At 43.5% G+C, this 23,309-nt stretch overlaps 1 protein-coding gene across 1 annotated transcript in view; it reads right to left on the reverse strand.

Annotated features, from left to right (window-relative positions):
* Positions 1 to 21,257: 21,257 nt before the first annotated feature.
* The window catches only part of LOC149456245 (NACHT, LRR and PYD domains-containing protein 3-like), a 134,451-nt gene continuing 132,399 nt past the window's right edge, over positions 21,258 to 23,309 (reverse strand). Inside the window, exon 8 of the mRNA XM_089685289.1 lies at positions 21,258 to 21,426. Within this exon, the coding sequence (XP_089541415.1) occupies positions 21,258 to 21,426 (169 nt within the window). The remainder of the gene's footprint in view (positions 21,427 to 23,309) is intronic.

Raw genomic sequence — 23,309 nt, forward strand, 5'->3', positions numbered from 1 at the left:
AGCACTCCTATTCACCAAAAAAGTACTTAACCTCTTGCCGCCCAGCCACTGTATTAAAACAGCAGCAGGACGGCACGGCTGCGCAAAAGCACGTTTTTAAACGTGCTCCGCGCTCCCGAGGTTTTCGCGGGCAGGGGGGGCGTGCGCGTGCCCCCGCTGACCCGGGGCTGTTACCATTTGAGCCCCGAGGGATCAATCATTCAGTTTCAGCCAGTGATGTCCTGCTGGAATCGGGTGATCGGTCCCAGTCCTATCCTGTCATGTGTTGACATTTACACAGGACAGGATATGATGTCATTCTTCTCTGTCTGGGCACATTCCGTCCCAGAGAGAGAAGAAGACACAGTAAATGTGAGTAAAACACTACACATTTACAGTTAGAACACACCTAGGTCACATTTAACCCCCTGATCGCCCCCCCCAGTTAACCCCTTCACTGCCCTGTCACCAGTGTCATTGATCACAGTGAAGAGATTTTTACTGATCACTGTATCAGTGTCACTGGCGACTTCCAATAGTGTTAGCGCCCCTCCCATACAGCGCCAGTTTGCCCGCTAGTACACCAGTAATCCCATTTAACCCCTTGATCGCCCCCCCCCCAGTTAACCCCTTCACTGCCCTGTCACCAGTGTCATTGATTACAGTGAACAGATTTTTACTGATCACTGTATTAGTGTCACTGGTGACGTCCGATAGTGTTAGCGTCAGTTAGCGCCCCTCCCAGATAGCGTCAGATTGCCGCTAGTACACCATTCATCACATTTGTGCCCTCGATTGCTAGGAACAAGCTCACTTGCACGCTAAACCTCCATTGCTAGTATAGTGTCTGATTGGATCAATATCTTTGATCAGATCAGCACTATACCAGCGTTCACATTACTATAGTATCCCCAAAAACGCAGCATTAGCGGGATCAGCCCCTACGCCCCCCTTCTCCCCCAGCAAGTGCAGTGTCAGATAACTGTCACTTGATACATTACACACAAAACCGCAGTGTTCACAGAATCAGGCCTGATCTCTGTTAGCACTTGTCGGTAAATTTTTTGTAGCGGTTTGAAACCCATTACAGTTTCCGAATTTAAAGTTTTCTTGGGCCTAACCCTCAACATGGGCATTAATAAAAAAAATCAATTGCAGTTGTATTGGTCCACAGACCCGCTTGTTCACATGTCCGTGTTCTCTGCTGCCATGGCCAGGCATAGATATGAGACGATAATGTGTTTTATGCACTTCAACGACAACACACTCAGTCGTCCTCGGGGTGACCCTGAATTTGACCGGCTCCACAACAATTCGGCCCCTCGTAAATCACTTTAACCAAAAATCTGCAGATCTGTATACTCCCCATAAAAACATCTGCATCGATGAGTCCCTCATTCAATTTTATGGCCGCCTTGTAATCAAACAGTTTATCCCCAGCAAGCATGGAAAAGATAGTCACGTGGAGCCCCCTGGATGCCCAGACTACATGGGGAGCAATGGCAAGATAGTTTGGGACTTGGTGTCATCCTTTTTCCATATGGGGTACCACTTATACGTAGACAATTTTTATTCAAGGGTGCCACTATTTAGACATTTGTTCAATCTTGGAATTTGCACAATTAGCCATGTGCGATCTAATCACCAGGGCTTCCCCCAACGGCTTGTAACTACCAGTCTTAGAAAGGGGGAAAAAGCCTGCTTGAGAAACGAAGAATTGCTCGCAGTGAAGTGGAAGGACAAATGGGATGTTTACCTCCTGTCTTCCATTCACACAGATACGACCATCCAAATTGCCACGGCAGCTGGTGTTGTTGAGAAGCCCCTCTGTGGGGTGGACTACAACGACCAGATGATGAAGCCATACTTAGTTTCCAGAAAAGCCAAACGCTGGTACAAAAAAGTGTCTGTTTATTTATTTCAATTGGCTGTATATAACGCTTTTGTTCTCTACAAAGCAACTGGACATAGTGAATCCTACCTAAAATTCGAGTTAGAGATCATCAGGGACCTTTTGTATCCAGAAGGTGCTGCGCCCCAAACCCCCATCCCAGATGCAGTTAGCTGGCTGCATGAGAGACATTTTCCCGATACCATTCCTGGTACCCCAACCCAAAGAAGCCCGCAAAAAAGATGTTGTGTCTGTAGCCAACATGGAATTAGGCGTGACAGCCGCTTTTGTTGTCCCTCCTGTCCTGACCAACCTGGCCTCTGCGTCAAGACCTGCTTCTGCCTCTACCATACACTAGTAGAATATTAGTATAGGGTACAGCACATCACAGTTCAGGGCACATTTACACAGGCTCTCGAAAGATGTTAGGTAGTCAGGAAACTGGCTATCGCATTTGGAGAGACCCTACCATCTGTTTTAAAAATGTTTTAAAGTTTGAAAAAAAAGAAGTTAAAAAAAAAAAATTAAAGTACAAATCCCCCAAAAAATAAAAAAATGTAAAAACCAAAAATAGTTATAGTTTTTTTTGTTGTTGTCATTTTTGTTATTGTTCAACTTTTACTGTTTTATTGTTTCTGTTTTATTGTTAACCATTTCTGTTTGCAGGAATGCTTTCAGCTGCAGCACTGACCTGTTTATTCTGACAGCAACAGGAACTTGCTCTCAGAATATACATAAATCAGTGTGGGCAGCGCTGTTGGATGAGATTTTTCATCCGCAGTTAAAAAAAGAGCATATATGCCAAAGCATGGGGGCTTGGGGTGGCCAGTCGGTGGATGGCCCCTATGCTTCGGCATATATATTTTATATTTGTTGGCACATTTCATGTGTGCCCACCATTAGAAGTGGGTGGATGAAGGAAAGGTTTTCTAATGGTGGGCATAGCACCACACACTTTTCCTTGCAGAAATATTTCAATTATAAAGTTGTTTTATTGAGTTAATGTTTTATTGTTAACCATTGTTGATTTCTTTGCAGGAATGTCAAACTGCAGCACCGACTTGTTTATTCTGACAGCAATAGGGTCTTGCTTTCAGAATAGACATAATTAGGTGTGTGCAGTGCTGTCGGATGAGATTTTTCATCCGCAGTTAAAAAAAAAAGAGCATATTAGCCGAAGCATGGGGGCCTGGGGTGGCCAGTGGGTGGATGGCCCCTATGCTTCGGTATATATATTTTATATTTGTTGGCACATTTCATGTGTGCCCACCATTAGAAGTGGGTGGATGCAGGGAGGTATTCTAATGGTGGGCATACCACCACACACTTTTTCTGGCAGAGATTTCTTCTCTTTTTTTTCATTCAGCCCACAGGCTGCTATGTTCTATAGCATATAAACCCAACAAGGACCAGCAACGTACTGGTACATCACTGGACTTTGAATGGTTATACCAGGGTGATGCCTGCAGCTGCAGGCATCATCCTGGTATCATTTTTTTCAGCCAGCGATGGGTTTTCATGTAAAAGCATTCCTAGTGACTAATTAGCTGCAGGATTGTTTTTACAAGCAGCGGGAGAAAATGTCCTCCCTCCCCCTCCCTGAGATAGCATTAAAAGTGATCCAAAAAAAAAAAAAACTAAAGGGACAGTGTAAAAATAATTAAATAAATCAGAAAAAAAAGTACCCTTGCACACCCGCGCACGCGTGCACCTGCGGTCGTGAGCGTTGACCCTGTGCCAGTATGGAAACAGCAATTGCACCATGCATGTGTTATCGCCACGAAGTCAGATCAAGGGCAGTAATTATAGCTCTAGACCTCCTTTGTAAATCTAAAATGGTAGCTTGTAAAGGCTTTTAAAGCGTTGCCTATAGATATTGAAAATGTATGCAGTTTGTCGCCATTGCACAGGGCATGCGCAATTTTAAAGCATGTCATGTTTGGTATCTATTTACTCAGCATAGCATCATCTTTTATATCATACCAAATATATTGTGTTTTTGTGCATTAAAATTAAAAAAAGTGTATATTTTAAAAACAAATTGCGTTTGAAAAATCGCTGTGTAAGTACTATGTGAGATTAAAAAATTGCAGCACCCACCATTTTATTTACTAGGGTGTCTGCTCTAAAAAAATATATAATGTTTGGGGGTTCACTTTAATTTCCTAGCAAAAATACTGATTATTTTAATGTGAACAAAAAGTGTCAGAAAAGGCTTGGTCTGCAGGTGGTTAGAAGAGTGAGTGATGTGTGGCATAAACTTCTGATGCTGGGCATAAAATGCCCCCACCCCCCAAATTGACCCCTTTTTGGAAAGTAGACACCCCAAACTATTTGCTGAGAGGCATGTTGAATCAATAGAAGAATGTATTGTTTTACCACAAGTTTTAGAACAAAACAAAACAAACAAAATAACACAAAATTGTCATTTAAATAATTCATTGCTCACACATGCCATACATATATGTGGAATTACTCCCCAAAATACATTCTGCTACTTCTCCCGAGTATGGGGGTACCACATGTGAGAGACATTTTGGCAGTCTAGCCAAGTACAGGACCCCAAAATTCAATAAGCACCTTCAGGCTTTTAAAGGGCTTTATTTCCTCATTACACTTCCTGACTACCTATCACAGTTTTGGAGGCCCTGGAATGCCAGAATAGCACCAAATCCCCCCAAATTACCAATTTTTGGAAAGTAGACATCGCAAGGAATTTGATAAGAAGCATGATAAGTATTTTTCAGATCTCGTTTGTTTCCACAAGTTTTTGGAAAATGAAGAAAGAAAACAAAAACATATTTTTTCTTTTCTTTTTTTATATTTCAAAATCTTGTGAGAAAAAATGAGATCTGCAAAATACTTACCATGCCTATTTTTAAATTCCTTGGAGTGTCTATTTTCCAAAAAGGGGTCATTTGGAGGGGGGGTGCTATCTTGGCATGTCAAGGCCTTCAAAACTGTGATAGGTAGTGAGGAAGTGAAATGAAGAAGTTACGCACCTTCAGGCTTTCAAAGTGGTCATTGGATTTCAGGCTCCTGTTTGTGGCTAGGCTCCCAAAAAGTCTCACACGTGTGTTATCCTCATACTTGGTAGAAGTATCAGAATGTATTTTGGGGTGTAATTCCACATATACCCATGGCTTGTGCAAGAAATAAATCATTTAAATGACAACTTTGTGTAAAAAGAAAAAAATGTTTGTAATTTTCCAGAAACTTGTAGAAAAAAAATAAATCTTCCATGGACACAATATGCCTCTCAGCAGATAGCTTAGGGTGTCTACTTTCCGAAAAGGGGTCATTTGGGGGTGTTTGTTCTATCCTGGTATTTTAGCACCTCAAGAAATGTGATGGGCAGTCAGAAAGTAAAAGCTGTGTAAATTTAAAATTATCTATACCATAGTTTGTAGATGCTATAGCTTTCACACAAAGCAATCAATATACACTTATTGGGATTTTGTTTTACCAAAAACATGTAGCAGAATACATTTTGGCCTAAATTTATGACGAAATTTTAGATTTTTGGATATTTTTTATGACGGAAATGAAAAAATATTGTTGTTTTTTTTTCAAAATTTTGGGGTTTTTTTTGTTTATAGCGCAATAAATAAAAAGTGCACAGGTGATCAAATACCACCAAAAGAAAGCTCTATTTGTGCGAAAGAAGGGAGATAAATTTTATTTGGGTGCAGCTTTGTATGGCCGCGCAATTGTCAGTTAAACTAGTGCAGCGCTGTATAGCAAAACATGGGATAAATTACATTATCTATACCGGGTGTCGGCAACCCGCGGCTCCAGAGCCGCATGCGGCTCTTTTTCACCTTTGCTGCGGCTCCGGAGCACACTGCCCACCAGGTGACAGGCAATAGGGTTGCCGTAGCTCAGTGGTCGGCAAGCCGCGGCTCTTTTAACCTCCCTGGCGGTTTTCCCGAGTGTAGCTCGTGGTAGAATTTCTATACCACGAGCTACACTCAGGCTTACCATGCGGCGCTGCTCTGGGGGTCCCTGCAGCACTTACCTTGTCCTTCGTTCCCGCGATGTGTCCCCTGCAGCGTCCCCGGCCATCTCCTCCGGCCGATGCCGGCATCCGGCTTCTGTGTTCCGGTCCCCGTGACGTCGGGACGTACGGGCGCCGCCGGCGGCGGGAAATTTAAAAAATGTCTTTTTTTTTTTTTTCAATTTTCAATAGTAAAACATTGCTGTTTCATCCCATTTCACATACATATTGTCCCTAGTGCTTTGTCCTGTGCCCTGCCTGCATTTTGTCTGTTCTTTCTGCCTGGAAACTTAGAAAAGTCCATGGCGTCCAAAAAGCGTCCCTTTAGGTCAAAAGCGGTTTTAGACCGGCTAGAGAACAGCGATAGTAAATCAGAACCACTTGCAGAATTGAGTGATAATGATTTGTGGGGAAATTTTCCTAAAAATTACAGCCTACAATAAAAAACTATTTCCATGCAAAAAAATGGTACCGCTTTCAGCACAAAAAATCGGAAGGAATCATACCGCCAGGGAGGTTAATGCAGCTCTTCTGTGTGCCGGGCGCCCGCTCCCCTCCCTCCTCTCGGGCGGCCGCCCCAAAAGTCAGGACTCTGCAGCTAGCCTAGCAATGGGCAAACTACGGCCCGGCGGACCTTATAATCCGGCCCGCGGAGCGTGGCAAACATTGGCTGTCAGGATGTAGGCGGGGCAGCGTGACGAACTCCTCTCCTCTCACAGTCCGCCCTGAAGACCAGAACTGCGCGGGAACACGGCGAGAGGAACGCGCGGAGTACAGGTAAGTGAATCGACACAATATGGGAATGAATTACTATAGGGGGGATGAATTACTATAGGGGGGATGAATTACTATATGGGGGATGAATTACTATATGGGGGATGAATTACTATAGGGGGGATGAATTACTATGGGGGATGAATTACTATAGGGGGGATGAATTACTATGGGGGATGAATTACTATGGGGGATGAATTACTATATGGGGGATGTATTTTCAGTTTTAAAAATGTGGCTCTCAAAATAAATTTTAATCGTGGTTTTGGCGAGATTTGGCTCAGTTGAAAAGGTTGCCCACCACTGACCTAAGGCTATGATTGTGATTATGACGATACACTGTGGCCCTGATTAACCCTTTGCTTACTGGGCCCTTAAACCCCCTTCATGACCAGAGCGCTTTTTGCAATACAGTTGCAAGAAAAAGTATGTGAACCCCTTGGGATTACGTGGAGTTTTGCATGAATTGGGCATAAAATGTGCTCTGAATGTCATCTAAGTCACAACAATAGAAGAACACAGTCTGCTGAACATAATACTACACAAACATTAGATGTTACCATGGTTTAATTGCACATAACATGTAAACATTCACAGTGCAGGGAGGAAAAAGTATGTGAACCTTTGGACTTAATAACTGGTTGACCCTCCTTTGGCAGCAATAACCTCAACCAAACATTTCCTGTAGTTGCAGATCAGACCTGCACAACGATCTGGAGTCATTTTGGACCACTCCTCTTCACAAAACTGTTTCAGTGTAGCAATATTCTTGGGATGTCTGGTGTGAATCGCTCTCTTAAGGTCATGCCACAGCATTTCAATCGGGTTGAGGTCAGGACTCTGACTGGGCCACTCCAGAAGGCGTATTCTGTGCTGTTGCAGCCATTGTCTTGTTGAATTACTTGTATGCTTTGGGTCATTGTCCTGTTGCATCACCCATCCTCTGCGGAGCTTCAGTTGGCGGACAGATGGTCGTACGTTTTCCTGCAAAATGTCTTGATAAACTCTGGAATTCATTTTCCCATCAATGACAACAATCCGTCCAGGCCCTGAGGCAGCAAAGCAGCCCCAAATAATGATGCTCCCTCCGCCATGTTTTACAGTGGGGATGAGGTTTTGATGTTGGTGTGCTGTGCCTTTTTTTCTCCACACATAGTGTTGTGGGTTCTTTCCAAACAACTCAATCTTGGTTTCATCTGTCCACAGTATATTTTGCCAGTAGTGCTGTGGAACATCCAGGTGCTCTTTTGCAAACTTCAAACGTGCTGCAATATTCTTTTTGGACAGCAATGGCTTCCTCCGTGGTGTCCTCCCATGTACTCCATTCTTGTTTAATGTTTTCCTTATTGTAGATGTGTCAACAAAAATGTTAGCATGTGCCAATGATTTCTGTAGGTCTTTAGCTGACACTCTGGGATTCTTCTTTACCTCATGCAGCATTCTGCGCTGTGCTCTTGCAGTCATTTTTACAGGACGACCACGCCTAGGGGGAGTAGCAACAGTGCTAAACTTTCTCCATTTGTAGACAGTCTGTCTTACCGTGGACACATGAACATCAAGGCTTTTGGAGATACTTTTGTAACCCTTTCCAGCTTCATGCAATTCAACAATTCTTGATCGTAGGTCTTCTGAGAGCTCTTTTCTGCGAGGCATGGTTCACATCAGACAGTGCTTCTTGAAACCAGTAAACTCAAAACAGGTGTGTGTTTTTAAGGGCAGGACAGCTGTCAGCAACACATTCAATATCATCACACTGATTGGAGTCAAGGTTGGCTCACACCTGGCTCCAATTAGCTCTGGGAGAAGTCATTAAGATAGGGACTCACATACTTTTTCCTCCCTGCACTGTGAATGTTTACATGTTATGTGCAATTAAACCATGGCAACATCTAATGTTTGTGTAGTATTATGTTCAGCAGACTGTGTTCTTCTATTGTTGTGACTTAGATGACGTTCAGAGCACATTTTATGCCCAATTCATGCAAAACTCCACGTAATCCCAAGGGGTTCACATACTTTTTCTTGCAACTGTATATGCAGTGTCGGATTTGTTTTAAATGTTGCAATGGTTTTGCGGCTCCAATCTTTTTTTTCCCTCTCGGAAAGTGGCTCTTTATGTCTTAAAGGTTGCAGACCCCTGATCTATACCATAGTTTGTAGACGCTATAACTTTCACACAAAGCAATTAATATACACTTATTGGGATTTTTTTACCAAAGACATGTAGCAGAATACAGTTTGGCCTAAATGTATGACTAACGTTGAGTTTACTATATATTTTTTATAGCCAAAAGTAAAATATACAGTTTTTTAAAAAAATATTTGTGTTTTTTTTTGTTTATAGCGCAAAAAATAAAAAGCGCACAGGTGATCAAATACCACCAAAAGAAAGCTCTATTTGTGTGAAAAAAAAGGACATAAATGTAATTTATGTACAGCATTGCATGACCGCGCAATTGTCAGTTAAACTAATGCAGCGCTGTATAGCAAAAAAAGGCATAAATTACAGTATCTATACCATAGTTTGTCGACGCTATAACTTTCACACAAAGCAATCAATATACACTTATTGGGATTTTTTTTTACCAAAAACATGTAGCAGAATACATTTTTGCTTAAATTTATGACTAACTTTGAGTTTACGATAGATTTTTTATAGCTGAAAGTAGAAAATATAGTTTTTTTTCAAAATTTTCGTGTTTTTTTTTTGTTTATAGTGCAAAGAATAAAAAGCGCACAGATGATAAAATACCACCAAAAGAAAGCTCTATTTGTGTGAAAAAAAGGACGTAAATTTCGTTTGGGTACAGCATTGCATGACCGCGCTATTATCAGTTGAATTAGTGCAGCGCCAAACAGCAAAAAAATGCCTGGTCATTAAGGGGGGTAAATCCTCAGGCGTTCAAGTGGTTAAAAGTAAATAAAAAGGCAGGCAACTTTTGACAAGTCCTTTATTTAAAAAAAGAGATCCACACCCAAATCTGGCTTCCACGGTCTGACAGCTCTGCCGTCTCCTGCTGCTAAATAAACTTGAGGGCGGGGCCACCCAGTGACCATTCCCCCTTCTGATGTTATTGACAGGGGCATGCTTGGCAAGAGCCATCACCGGGTGCAAACCTTTTTTTTTGTTTGGATCAGCGGTGGCGGCGGTCACCATGATAGACGATAAATCTACACCGGGGACATTTTTTAAAAATAGAAGACTTGTCAAAAACTGTGTCTGCCTTTTTATTTACTTTTGCAGCACTTTTTGATGAATAATCATGGGTACTATATGCCCCATACTCATTCACATGGGGGGGGGGGCTGGGATCTGGGAGCCTCCCTGTTAAAGGAGGCTTCCAGATTCTGATCAGGCCTCTGCCTGCAGACCCTCACAACCACCAGCCAGGGTTGTGAGGAAGAGGCCTTGTCCTCATCAACATGGAGACAAGGTGCTTTGGGGGGAAAACCCCTCCACCCCAAAGCACCCTCCATGTTAAGGGCATGTGGCCTGGTATGGTATGGATTTGGGGGGGTACCTCACACTATTTTTTTTACATTTTGGGGTTCCCCTCAAAATCCATACCAGACCCAAAGGGCCTGATATTGATTAGGGGGACCTCCAATCTGATTTTTTTCACAATTTTTTATTGCCCACAACTCTTTTGTTTACATTCAGCTGTCAGCAGGGAACTCCATTGTCAACTATGCGGTATGCACATGTGGTATTTTAAAAGCTTTTTTGTGAATACCAAATTTTATTTTGAAAAACACTGAGTGGTATTTTACTGTATTTTTTAAAGAGGTAGATACCGTTTTGAGAATGGAGCCCTATATGTTATAGATTGAAGTAGCTGTGAATAGGTTGTAGGAGATCTGCCTTTGTTTACATGTATGAAAGTGCATTTTTTTACTGAATTTAATTTTTATATTTGATCACCATTGGTGGAGTTAGTGCATCTACATAAATTTTTTACATTGTCAGCAAGTGTTGGTATTCTGACACATTGTAATTTGCAGCTTTCTTATTTGTTTCATCACACATTTTTTCAGTAAGTGTAGTGGTTTATGCATAGAATTATATTATACTATTTGGATATTTCAGACTTCCTACTGGCAGCTGGTTTTCTTTCATTAGATTTTGCATAACATTTTTCAAGTTTTTTAGTGCAGATATTTCATTTTTACATTTTATTATAGCCAGCTTTAGGCAACTGTCTGAAATGGATTATATATATATATTATTATTATTTGATTTATGTAGTTTGGACATAACAGTCCAGAATTGGATATTTATGGAGCTTAAAAGAGAAGTAGGGCTTTTTTCCCCCTATTTATACTTACCTAGGTGGATGCAGCATCAGTCCCATACTGCGTCTGCTGAGTTCTCACCCTTCGAACTGGCAAGGAACAATCACATGAACTCACAGCCGTTCTGAGCAGAGAGCAGGACTGTCTGTTACCGCTGTCTGCTTAGCCGCCCCCCTAGCGCTCACTGGAGCACTGAGCTGTGGAGGAGGAGGGAGCAGCTGGCTCAGGCTGAGCCAGGTGCTGCTGCATACTCTGGAGTGGATCCCGACTTTGAAGTAGGGATGTTTCCCCAGCCTGGACTTTCTGAGTGACATCAGCCGACAGCAGACTTGTTGAAAATGGGTCACAAGAATGCAGAACAAACTGCACTTCTGTGATCCACAGGCAAAGTACAGCAAAAAAAGCTTTGGCTGTACGTCTCCTTTAACCACTTGCCCTCCAGAGGATTTACCTCTCTTCCTGACCAGGCCATTTTTTTGTGATATGGCTCTACGTTACTTTAACTGACAATTGCGCGATCATGCAACGCTGCACCCAAATTAAATTTATGTCCTAAATATTGGCATCGATGAACACAACACAGAAATGGGAGTTCTTCAAAAAGACTGTATGTGAACACACTGCAAAATATATTCCCATTGGCAGCAAGTTTAAAAGACTAAAAATCAAACCTATGTGGCTTACAGCCAAAGTTAAAAAAAACTATAGATAATAAGAAAAGAGCTTTTATTAAATATAAAAAAGGAAGGAACGATATCATTGTTTAAACATTCCAAAGAATATAACAGAATATGTAAAAAGGAAATCAAGGCTGCAAAAATTGAAATCTAACAACAGGTTGCAAAAGATAGCAAGACAAACCCCCCAAAATTCAAATATATTAATAGTCAAAAGGTCCGTTCCGAGCATGTAGGCCCTTTACAAAATAATCTAGAGTGGGTGACTGGGGACAAAGAGACGCGCAAATTTATTAAATACCTTCTTCAGCTCTGTCTATACAAAGGAGCATAGGGGAGCTCTTGTCCACATTGGCTCTCAATTGATATCCAAAAATATTTAGACAGAATAAAGGTGAATAAAGCACCTGGACCGGGTGGCATGCACCCATGGGTCCTTAAAGATTTGAGCTCTGTCATTTCAAAGCCATTGTTTCAAATTTTTAGGAACTCTTTAATGACTGGCATAGTACCACTGGATTGGCATAAGGCCAATGTGGTGCCAATATTTAAAAAGGGGTCAAAATCTTTACCAACTAATCACAGAGCTGTTAGTTTAACTTCTATAGTTGGGAAGATACTGGAGAGTTTAATAAAAGAGCACATAGATGAGTTCCTGCTGGAAAAAAATATTTTAAGTAACAGACAGCATGGTTTCATGAAAGACAGAAGTTGTCGGGGGCGTGGTCTGCCGCGCCAGGAAGATGGACGCTTAGCCCGAGAGCTCCCGCCGGCCGGATCCCTCTACACTGCCTTTCAGAGGTGTCGGGTGAGCCTCAGCTGTCACAGGATGGGGAAGACGGACCGGACATCATCCGGTGCCCGTTCACGATCCCCTCGGGGCAATAGTGCGCAGGGGAGAGCCATAAAGGAGCTTTTCCGCTCCCAGCAGCAGAGAGAGGGACAGCTGCTATCTCCTTCCCCCTCTGCAGCTCCCTCCCCCCCTCCCCCTACAGCCGCAGATATGGTGATTCCCTCCTGTACTGCCACATGTGCAGACATGGCTATTCCCTCCTGCTCAGCCACACATGAAGCCCCAGATACAGTGCCCCAGCATGACATCCCTTCTGCCTCCCATTCTCTCTCCCTAAGGGATCTCCAGATGGTGGCAGCAGACATCAAAGCCACCCTGACTACATCGCTAAATACCGCTGTTAGCGATTTAAGGGCAGACATACAGGCTCTGGGATCCAGATTGGAACAGGTGGAATCCGCCTCCAGACAAAACAGGTCCGCTATACAGGGTGTGCAGCAAAAATCAGCGTTCCACGCTTCTGCTATCAGGGACATCCAGAGGCATATTGAGGACTTAGACAATCGGGGTCGCAGGCATAATATTAGAATTCGCGGCCTCCCAGAATCAGTGGAAACTATTGATCTCTCCAAAGCGGTTATCGCCATATTTAATGACCTCCTTGGTCGCCCGCCTGCAACCATGATTGATATCGAGCGTGTTCACAGAGCGATCCGCCCCAGGAGGGGAGACGCAGAGCCACCTAGGGATGTCGTTTGCTGCCTGGTTAGTTTTCCGCTTAAAGAGGATATCCTCCGCTGCGCCAGAGATAGGAGGCATCTTTTATATGGGGGAGCGGAAATACAACTGTTTCAGGACCTATCCAGTATTACCCTGCGACAACGGCGTGCTTTACGTCCTCTTTTGGATATGCTCCGATCACGTAACATCCCCTACAGATGGAGGTTCCCCTTTTGCCTCTCTGTGCATGCTAATGGTCGCACCCACAACTTGCGTACTCCTGACGAATTACCATCTTTCTGCGCTTCCCTGGACATCCCACAGCCTGACCTCCCTGAGTGGTATGGCTCCATGAGCGTGCCACCATCCCCGGACCCGGGAACTGAAGATAGCACTATGGATCGGCTTGGCCAATCTCATCGTAGGGGGCGGATGGTCCCATCAACTCCTCCAAGACTCCCTGCAGGGGGCATGCCAGCTTCCCTCAGCCCAACGGCCTCTCCGGCGCACAAGAAGCCGAGGCGCGAAATCTAAGAGTCTGCGACTCTCACCAGCTAATAGCTTTTCAATGCACTCCTCACCAACTGCACAAGCTCTTTTAAGGTTGCCGCCACTTATTTGCCAAAATGATAGCCATCACTCCACGAGCTTCACCTACAGTTGTTATCCTGCAATCTACGACCGGGCCGCTGTATCTCTTTCCTGCCAAACAAGATGTTGAGCCATGTTCCTATTGTCTCGGCCTCCCATGGTAGGATTCAACTACTGGGCTTTGCTCGGGTTCTCTTCGCCGACGAATCAACACCCCTTCACAGGTCTTCCGCCTCCAGAAAGTTTTCGTCCCATGCCTTTTCCGGCCTCTCGTTTTTTTTTCAGTCGACCGAGAATTTCCGGGGCGATCACCGTCCTATGGCCTCACCCGTCCTGAAACACCCGAACCTCATCCTCTTTGCCTTTGAAGTTGACTGTCCTGCTGTAGATGTCTTCACCCCTACATGCTTCGGATTGCATGCTCCCCCTTTTTTTTTCTGATTCAACGAAAGAGGACTCCGCTTCCTTGTTAAGTATAATATATGTGAAATTTGGCCGAGGCTTATTATATTTTTGTGGGGGTGGTGGGGGTTGATGGGGTGATTGATTGCTCAGTCGGGTAAATGTATGTTTTTTTTAAAGATCATAGCTGCTCATATTGAACACTGAGGGTGGCGGAGTGAACGAGCACCGCCTCTCTACCCTACCTGCCAGACCGACTCAACTGGAGTCGTACTTTATTCTCGGCCCGGTCTCTGATCCCTGCCAGGGCTGAAGAGGTTGACCTGAAAGTTCTCATGCCCCTGACCTCCTCCATACGTGGTCTCCTTCCACCTCCTCGTCCCCTCTCATATGCTTAATTTGAGGGGGGTTGTGCACGTTCACTCTACTACCCTGGGGGACTTGTTTACTCCTTTTGTATTTTTTCTAGGATCTGGTTTTGTCCCTCAGGAGTATGGAGGGTTACTGTTTGTTGAATGGGGGGGTGGGGGAGGGGCTGGAGGGGGGGGGGGATTTTCGTTTTCATGCCCGACCTGTTGTGATTTTGATTATACCTGTACTGTTTTGGCTGACTTCTTATGTTTACATTTATATTACATGACACGGTTTGCCTGTAATAGCGGTGAGGATCCTCCATCACTCCCCTTTTTTTACCGAGGAGCCTCATCTCGTTCCGGACCTCGCCTCGACATTGTTTGTCCTTTTTGCATTCCCCCGGTACACTTTACGATACCTCTTATATACGACGACTGCGATGATTCTTGCCTACTTGGCTCGCCTCACGTCGCGACAACTCCTATCGCCCCGGTTCTCAACCCTTTAACGATACACCCTGCACCGTCCTTCGTAGAGGATCACTGATCGTTCTTACGTTACCAACTCTGAAGATCCCCTGCGGTACTTGCACCTCTCGACCCCGGCATCCTCGTTTCCGCTTTCCTTTTGCATAATTTTAAACAGGGGGCCTCCGGCCGGCGGTCGTTCACTTCCTGGTTTCACGCCGATCTAGTTCCCCACACAGTGAGCTCTGTGAGCTTATACTGAACCCCTTATTCGGCAATTATTACTATCTCTTCTCTTGGTTTCTTTGCTACTCTCTTTGTACTTCTTTTTTTTCTTCCTGTTCCCTTCCTCTCTCTCCCCCCCCTTTTTTTTTTTTTTTTTTGGAACAGCGGGCCTGTTCCTTGAGCCGTCTATCACTTGTATTCTTCCTTTCCCCCCCCCCCTTTTTTTTTTTTTTTTTTCTCCCAAGCAGTGGTGCAGCAAGGCTTCGGGCTTCATTCTTGCTCGTTAGTCATGCCTTCCTCTTCCTTTATGACGGGTCCACTGTCTTTGAAGCTCTTATCACTTAATGCTAAGGGTTTGAACATACCTGAAAAGCGCTCAATGCTACTTTCCTATTTACACAAACAGAAAGTGGACGTGGTGTTCCTGCAAGAGACGCACTTTCGCCAAGACTCCGTCCCCAAGCTTCATAATTTCTGCTTTCCCACGGTCCTTCATGCCACTAACCCATTGGCTAAATCAAAGGGAGTTTCCATCCTGTTTGCTAGACACCTCCCCTTCTGTATCACTGATTCCCTTGCAGACCCTGAAGGGAGATATCTGTTTATAAAGGGGACCTTCGCCAACAGACCTATCACACTTGCCAATGTCTATGCTCCTAATTCTAGGCAGGTTTCGTTTATGCGTTCCCTCACCTCCTCCCTGGCCACCTTTCAGTCAGGGATGCTGATACTGGGGGGTGATGTGAATGTCCCTTTGAGTCCTTTGTTAGACTCCTCCTCAGGTTGCTCATTTTTGCCCTACAAGGCCCTTAAACAAATACGTATACAGCTACAACACCTGCAATTGCACGATTCCTGGCATACCCTTTACCCTACTGTTAAGGACTACACTTTTTTTTCTCCGCCGCACAATAAATACTCTAGGATAGACTACTTCTTTCTGTCGCAATCGGATCTCCCTTTCCTCCACGCCGCCACCATAGAGCCAATGATCTTCTCCGATCACCATCCCATCACCATGATATTGCAGTTCCCCATTGCACATCCGCGCTCTAAATTTTGGCGTTTAGATGCTTCCCTGCTCGCGGATATTGTTACCGAACAAGAGATCCGCTCTTCCCTAACTGAATATTTTTCTTTGAATAACTCCGCGGATACTTCACCTCTCACGCAGTGGGAAGCCCACAAATGTGTGATTCGGGGTATTCTTATAGCTAAAGCGACGAATCGTAAAAGGCTCAAACAAGAGCGTATGAAACTCCTTACTGACAGGATCCACTCACTGGAGCGAGCTCATAAGCGGACCCTGGCCGCTTCCACTCTCTTGGAACTGACGAACGCTCGCACACAACTTCTCTCGGAACTGGGTAAGGTAGTCAGGAAAAGATATATTCTCTCACAGAAGCTCTACTATGAATTCGCAAATAAGAGCGGACGGTTTTTAGCTAGAGCTCTGCGTGAACAACGATCGTCCATGACGGTTCATAAAATTAGGGGCCCCGACGGCATTGAGGCCACATTTAACCCTGACATTGCTGCTCAATTTGAAAATTTTTATAAATCTTTATACAATCTTCCTCCGGAGCGCCCCCCTATACACACAGATAAATCCAGAGCCTCCTTGATTTCCGATTTCCTCCATCTCCACGGTCCGACCGCCCTCTCCGAGGACCTGGTTCTCGCTCTTGAAAAAGACGTCTCCCTAAATGAACTGCAGTGCGCGGTGAAACAGATGAAGTCGGGTAAGAGTCCGGGCCCTGATGGTTTTACGGCAGCTTACTACAAATCTTTTCTAGATATTTTGGGAGCTCCATTTCTTTCTGCCTTTAATACGCTTTCCCACCCTTCACAACCGCATAACCGTCTCCTGGAGGCTCACATTACGGTTATCCCCAAAAGTGGGAAAGATACCACCCAGGTGTCCAACTATAGACCCATTTCCTTGCTGAACGTGGATATTAAGCTATTCGCTAAGATCATTGCTAATCGCTTTCTCCCCTTGCTCCCCTCTCTGGTCCACGTTGATCAAGTTGGATTCATCCCGGGCAGAGAAGCAAGGGACAACACGATTAAGGCTCTTAATCTCAACCATTGGATCCATGGCTCTAGATATCCTGGTTTTTACCTCTCCTTGGATGCAGAGAAGGCCTTTGATAGGATTGCATGGGATTATCTAAAGGCGTCTCTAGTGGCCTTGGGATTGGGTGAGAAGATGCTCAACTTTATCATGGCCCTATACTCTGACCCATCTGCCCAAGTGCGAGTTAACGGCCATCTGTCAAACCCCTTTCATTTGAAAAATGGCACCCGCCAGGGATGTCCCCTATCCCCCATCTTGTTTGTTTTGTCCCTCGAACCGCTGCTAAGGAAAATCCATCTTAACCCTGATATTAAGGGGGTCATGATAGCAGACAAAGAGTTCAAGTTAGCAGCCTACGCGGATGACATTCTCCTGTTTCTTACAGACCCTCGTACTACCTTACCCAATCTACTGAAAGACCTTGCCTTTTTTAGATTCCTGTCAAATTTCAAAATTAACTTCTCCAAGTCCTCTGCCCTTAATATGACCCTGCCAGCCGCACTAGTCTCTCTTTGTGAGTCCCAATTCCCGTTTCATTGGGAAAGGGATTCCTTTACTTATCTCGGTGTCCAGCTTACCCGTCACATTGGTGACCTTTATGCAAAAAATTTCCTTCCAGCGCTTCGCTCTATGCAGGAAGATCTCAGTAAGTGGCATCGTCCTTGCTTCTCATGGTTCGGTCGGGCAGCGATCATCAAAATGAACATACTTCCCCGCCTCTTATATCTCTTCCAGACATTACCAATTCAGTTACCGATGACCTTCTTCATATCTTTCAAAAGAATGTGCTCGTTGTTCCTATGGAACCATAAACGTCCGCGCATTGCCTACTCCCAATTGATCCTCCCTAAACTTGCGGGTGGTATTGGGTTCCCTGACCTTCAACGCTACTATTGGGCATGTCACCTCGCACGGATAGTCGATTGGCACGTTCACACGTCCTCCAAGGACTGGATATATGTTGAAAGTGCTTCCTCCTCCCTGCCCCTGGCCTCAATCCCTTGGCTTTTACCGAAACATACGCCTCTGGCCCTTCTTACTCACCCACTGATAGGGCCCACCTTAAAAATTTTTCGTTTGGCGTGTAAATCCGCGTCTATCTCTGAAACACCCAACCCCTTAACCTCTATCCGCCTTAACCCTGATTTCCTCCCCGGGATGCACCAAGATTTTTTATCTAAACACTGGCCATATAAACAGGTCTTGGCGAAACACTTCATCCACAATGGCAAGTTGAAAACACTTCAAGAATTACTTACGAGTCTGAATATCCGCGAATTCCCCTTTTGGGCATACCTCCAAATTAGACACTACCTGCTATCACATAAACCCACTCAGAACTGGTCCCGCCCTCTTACCCTGTTCGAGTCTATTTGCGCTAAAGCAGAACCATGTAAACATTTGATTTCGGAGATCTACCCCCTCTTACTGGAAAACAGGACATACAACTCTCTTCCCTCTTGTCGGGCCTGGAATAGAGATTTAGACACTAACCTATCAGACTCCGACTGGGATTTAATTTTTCAGTACTCTCATAAATGCTCCCGTAATGTCTCGACACAGGAAAACAGCTACAAAATAGCCTCTAGATGGTATCACACCCCTTTGAGGATTCATCGTTTCAATCCTTCCTTTCCCAACAGCTGTTGGAGATGCGGAACTTCTGTTGGTTCGTTTCTTCACATCTGGTGGTCCTGCCCGGCTCTTCAACCGTTTTGGCGAGAGGTTCATCGGCTTGTGGTGTCCGTGACTACCTTGCCCTTAGTTCTTTCCCCAGCTCAATTTCTCCTTCACCACTCTCCCCTTCCCAGGAGACAATACTTCAAGTCCCTGGCCATGCATATGGTCAATGCGGCCAGACTTTGTATTCCTGTTCTGTGGGGCTCCACCCGTCCTCCCTCTATACGTGATTGGCTCACCCGAGTGGGAAAAATAGCGGATATGGAGGAGTTGATTGCAACTGCACACGATACCCCCACGACATTTTCTCACGTATGGGCCTGTTGGACACATTTTCTGACTACTCCTGTATACCGATCTCTTATGGACCAGTCGGTCTGAATTCAATTGAACCCCCTGAGGGCGCTACTCTCTCTTGTTTGACTCTGTGGGGGCAGATTACCCCCGTTTGTCCTCCTCCCCCAACCGACCGATTCTGATGACAGGCTGGAATTTTGTAGGTTTGGCGACTGTATCACCGTATGGATAACAATCACTCTGTTATTCCCTTTCTCATTTGCCCACCCCCTGTGCTGCTCCTTCCCCCCCCCCCCTGTTTTGTTTTTATTTTGTTTGGTTTTGTTTTGTTCTTCTCTCTCTTACTCTCCCCCCCCCTTTCTTTTTTTGTTTTTCTCCGCTCTATGGCTTCTTTTCTTCATTTCAGACTAACCTCTGCATGCATTGGTCAACTACCCAAAGGACAATTAGCTATGATGACAGAATCACTTCCCCTTTCATACTAGCAGTATACTTGATCACACATTCTCACATCCGCGCTCAGACGCCTCCACCACTTTCAACTTATAGCACTGACTCTGGCTTAGACGTCGTTTGCGCTCTTCTCCCCGCTGCAGATCCACACTTTGTGACGTTATCAGAGGAGGTCTGGGGCCTCCTGGCCTAACGCGTTTCATTACAAGCGTCCTAATGTATTTCAGGCACTACCGTGTCGTGGTTTAGTTACCCCACACTGCTTTGTTTTTGTAATTGTACTTGTTTTCATGCACTCTTGACTGGATGTGTGTGTTGCTAATTGTCTTTCTCACATTTCATGTTTATCTTAGCTTATTATGTCAATCTGTATTTCACAATAAACATTATTTTTTTTGGAAAAAAAAAAAAAAAAAAAAAGACAGAAGTTGTCAAACAAATATGATTTCTTTTTATGAGGAGATGAGCAAAATCTTGGACAAAGGGGTGGCGATAGACGTGATATACTTGGATTTTGCAAAAGTGTTTGGTAATGTGTAAGGTAAAGTCTATAGGCTTGAAAAAATCTGTATGTAAATAGATAGAAAACTGGCTAAAAGATCGTATTCAGAGAGTAGTGGTTAATGATTCATACTCTGAATGGTCTAGGGTCGTGTCAATGGTGTACCCCAAGGTTCAGTGTTGGGACCCTTACTTTTTAATAAATTTATAAACGATATAGGGTCTGGGATTAAAAATACTGTTTCAGTCTTTGAAGAAGACACCAAGCTGTGCAGTGTAATAGCGTCCTTACAGGATGTCTTACATATTGCAATTTACCCCTGTACAAATCATTATTTGGAATCATTTGGAATATGCAGTTCCGTTTTGGGCACGAAAAAGAACATTGGGGAACTGGAGAAAGTACAGAGAAGGGCAACCAAACTGATAAGAGGCATGGAGGAGATCAGCTATGAGGAAAGATTAGAGGAACTGAATGTATTCTCTGTTGAGAAGAGGAGATTAAGGGGGGATATGATCAACATGTATAAATACATCAGTGGTTCATATAGTGAACTTGGTGTAGAGTTATTCACCCTGAGGTCATCACAGAGGACAAGGGGGCACCCTTTATGTCTGGAGGAAAATAGATTTAATCTCTAAATATGGAAATGTTTTTTTCACAGTAAGAGCTGTGAAAATGTGGAATAGACTGCCTCAAGAGTTGGTTCTGGCCAGCTCAGTGGATTGCTTTAAAAAAGGCCTGGATTCTTTCCTAGATACACAGAATGTAACTGAATACTAACATTTATAAGTAACGTTGTTCCAGGGAATATCCGATTGCCTCTCAGGGGATCAGGAAGGAATTTTGTCCCCCGCGGGAGCAAATTGGGTCATGCTTTGCTGGGGGGGGGGGGTTGGCTTCCTCTGGATCAACTGTGGGTATAGGATTATATACTGTAGCAGTAGTTCTGCTCTAGGGTGGTGGGGAAGCAGTTAAAGATGGATTTAGATGACATTTTCATATTTCTATATTATTTATGTGGTTTAGATTAAGAAAAAAACTGTCCCAGAATATTATTGTCTCAGCCACTCCTGTTGTACTCACCGTAATTCCTCTATCCGGCTTGTTGTCAGAGCCGACATCAGATCACTGAAATGAGGACCCTCCAGATTGTTGCCAGACAGGTTAAGTCTCCTCAGTGTCTGGTTATTTCTTATCCCAGATGCCAGGTGGGGGCAGGAACTGTCTTTTAGCTGATTACCATACAATCTTTAGAAGAAGAGAAGAATGTCACCAGAAGAAAATGAATTTCTTCCCAGGAATGAATGTAACTATTCTCTACATGAATGGAACTCATTTCTCATTATTGGAATCATTTATGTTACTTCACTTTGTATAACACCAGGAAATAGAATTGTATAAGAAAAATGTTATAATGGAGTAGACCCCCCAATATTGTTCTCCATGTGTAGGGACGGTGATATATCCATACACAGGATGACCACAGAATACATGACTCTTATTGTGCTACAATCTCCTTGTGTGGTTAGCATGAATGGTGTCAGCAGACTGTGTAAGGACAAATTTAGCATTGCTAGTGATTGGATGGGATGAATTTTATCTGATATTCAGGTTATCTCTGCTGCTAAGAGATCTGTAGTCATGGGAAGTAACTTACAATGAATAGCAGATGGTCATGTCAGGTGACAGGAGGCTCTGATTGGTCATTGCAGTAAGATCAGGTTCCCCATGTATGACCTCCTATAATCTCATCTACAATATTTTACTACTTTTTGGACTTCATAGAATATCAGATTTTAACAAGGTTACAGGAAAAGTCTATTTCATGGCTGATAACAGAGTGAGAAGAGTCAAGAATTAAGCTGGTCATTTCAAACAAACATTTATACATAAATTCTCAATACACCTGACAGATTCACAAATGCTGTTCAAAATAATTTCAAAATTGCTATTTTCTTTAAACATTTGATTTTGAAACAGAAAGACTTTATTGAAAGAAAACCACATACACTGTTAGAATTATCTGAGAAAAATGTTCCATCCTGCTCCTTTGATTTTTCTTGTCACTGGGGTAAAAAATGTCAGTTTGACCCCAACTAGCAATTAATAAATCAAACATTGATAACATGAAAAATTCAAAATGAAGTTCTTCTAGTATATAGCCAGCTTATAATATAAAAGACTGCTGCATTAGTATATAACTTTAAAAGACTATAAACAGAAAAATATAACAATAAAAGTGAGACCCCTCAACACAAAAGTCCTTATAAGTGTATATATAACAATGGTAATGAGACTATTTCACTAGGTAACTAATGAAGAGAATTTATAAACGGCATACATAAAAACTAGTGCAGCAATAGTAGAGAGACTCATCAATTAAAAAAAAAAGTGATAATAGTGAAAACTCCTCCACACCAAAAGATAAAATCCTCCACCATGATGTTCAAAGGAAATCCCAAAATGCAACTGTGTCGCTTTTAGTCAATAAAATTTCTACAACATGAGTGAGACTTCTGTGGCCATCAAAGTGAATCACCACAACTGAATCCAAGATTTACCAGAAGGTTGGACTGCAAAGCCTAGAGATCAATCTGAGTGTGTATGGTACAATCACTATGCAGGAATAATGAATGGCTCATACCAACTCATATATTTCTGATGTCACATTTAGTAACTGGGGTCCACAAAAAAAGAAAAAACTCCAATAGTGCAAATCACTTAAGGCTCTCTTTATTGCAAAATCTCTTATTAAAAGACATCTTCAAAGCCTTCATATATGCAAAAAATTTGCAAAGTAAACTGCTACCTGTATGGCTAACACCATGTATGATAATGCCAATGTCAAAAAGCTTCTCCTTACATACTTCATTGGAATAGCATGTCCTATTCAGATGAAATATGTAACCTTGGTAGTCTGCACTGTTGGAGATTTTTCTGTTTTTGTGGATCCCAATTACTAAATGTGGCATGAGAAGTGGGTTAGGTGGTGTGATCCATTCATTATTTCTGTATGGGGATTGTACTATACACACCTCTAGGCTGTACCACTGACCTCTAGGCTTCAAGGTCCAACCTTCTGGTAAGTCTTGGATTCAGTTGTGATGGTCCATTTTGAGGGTCACAGAAGT

The sequence above is a fragment of the Staurois parvus genome, unplaced genomic scaffold (genome assembly GCF_062004578.1).
Source record: "Staurois parvus isolate SC_StPar_1 unplaced genomic scaffold, SC_StPar_1.0 ptg000366l, whole genome shotgun sequence".
Classification (NCBI taxonomy): Eukaryota; Metazoa; Chordata; class Amphibia; order Anura; family Ranidae; genus Staurois; species Staurois parvus.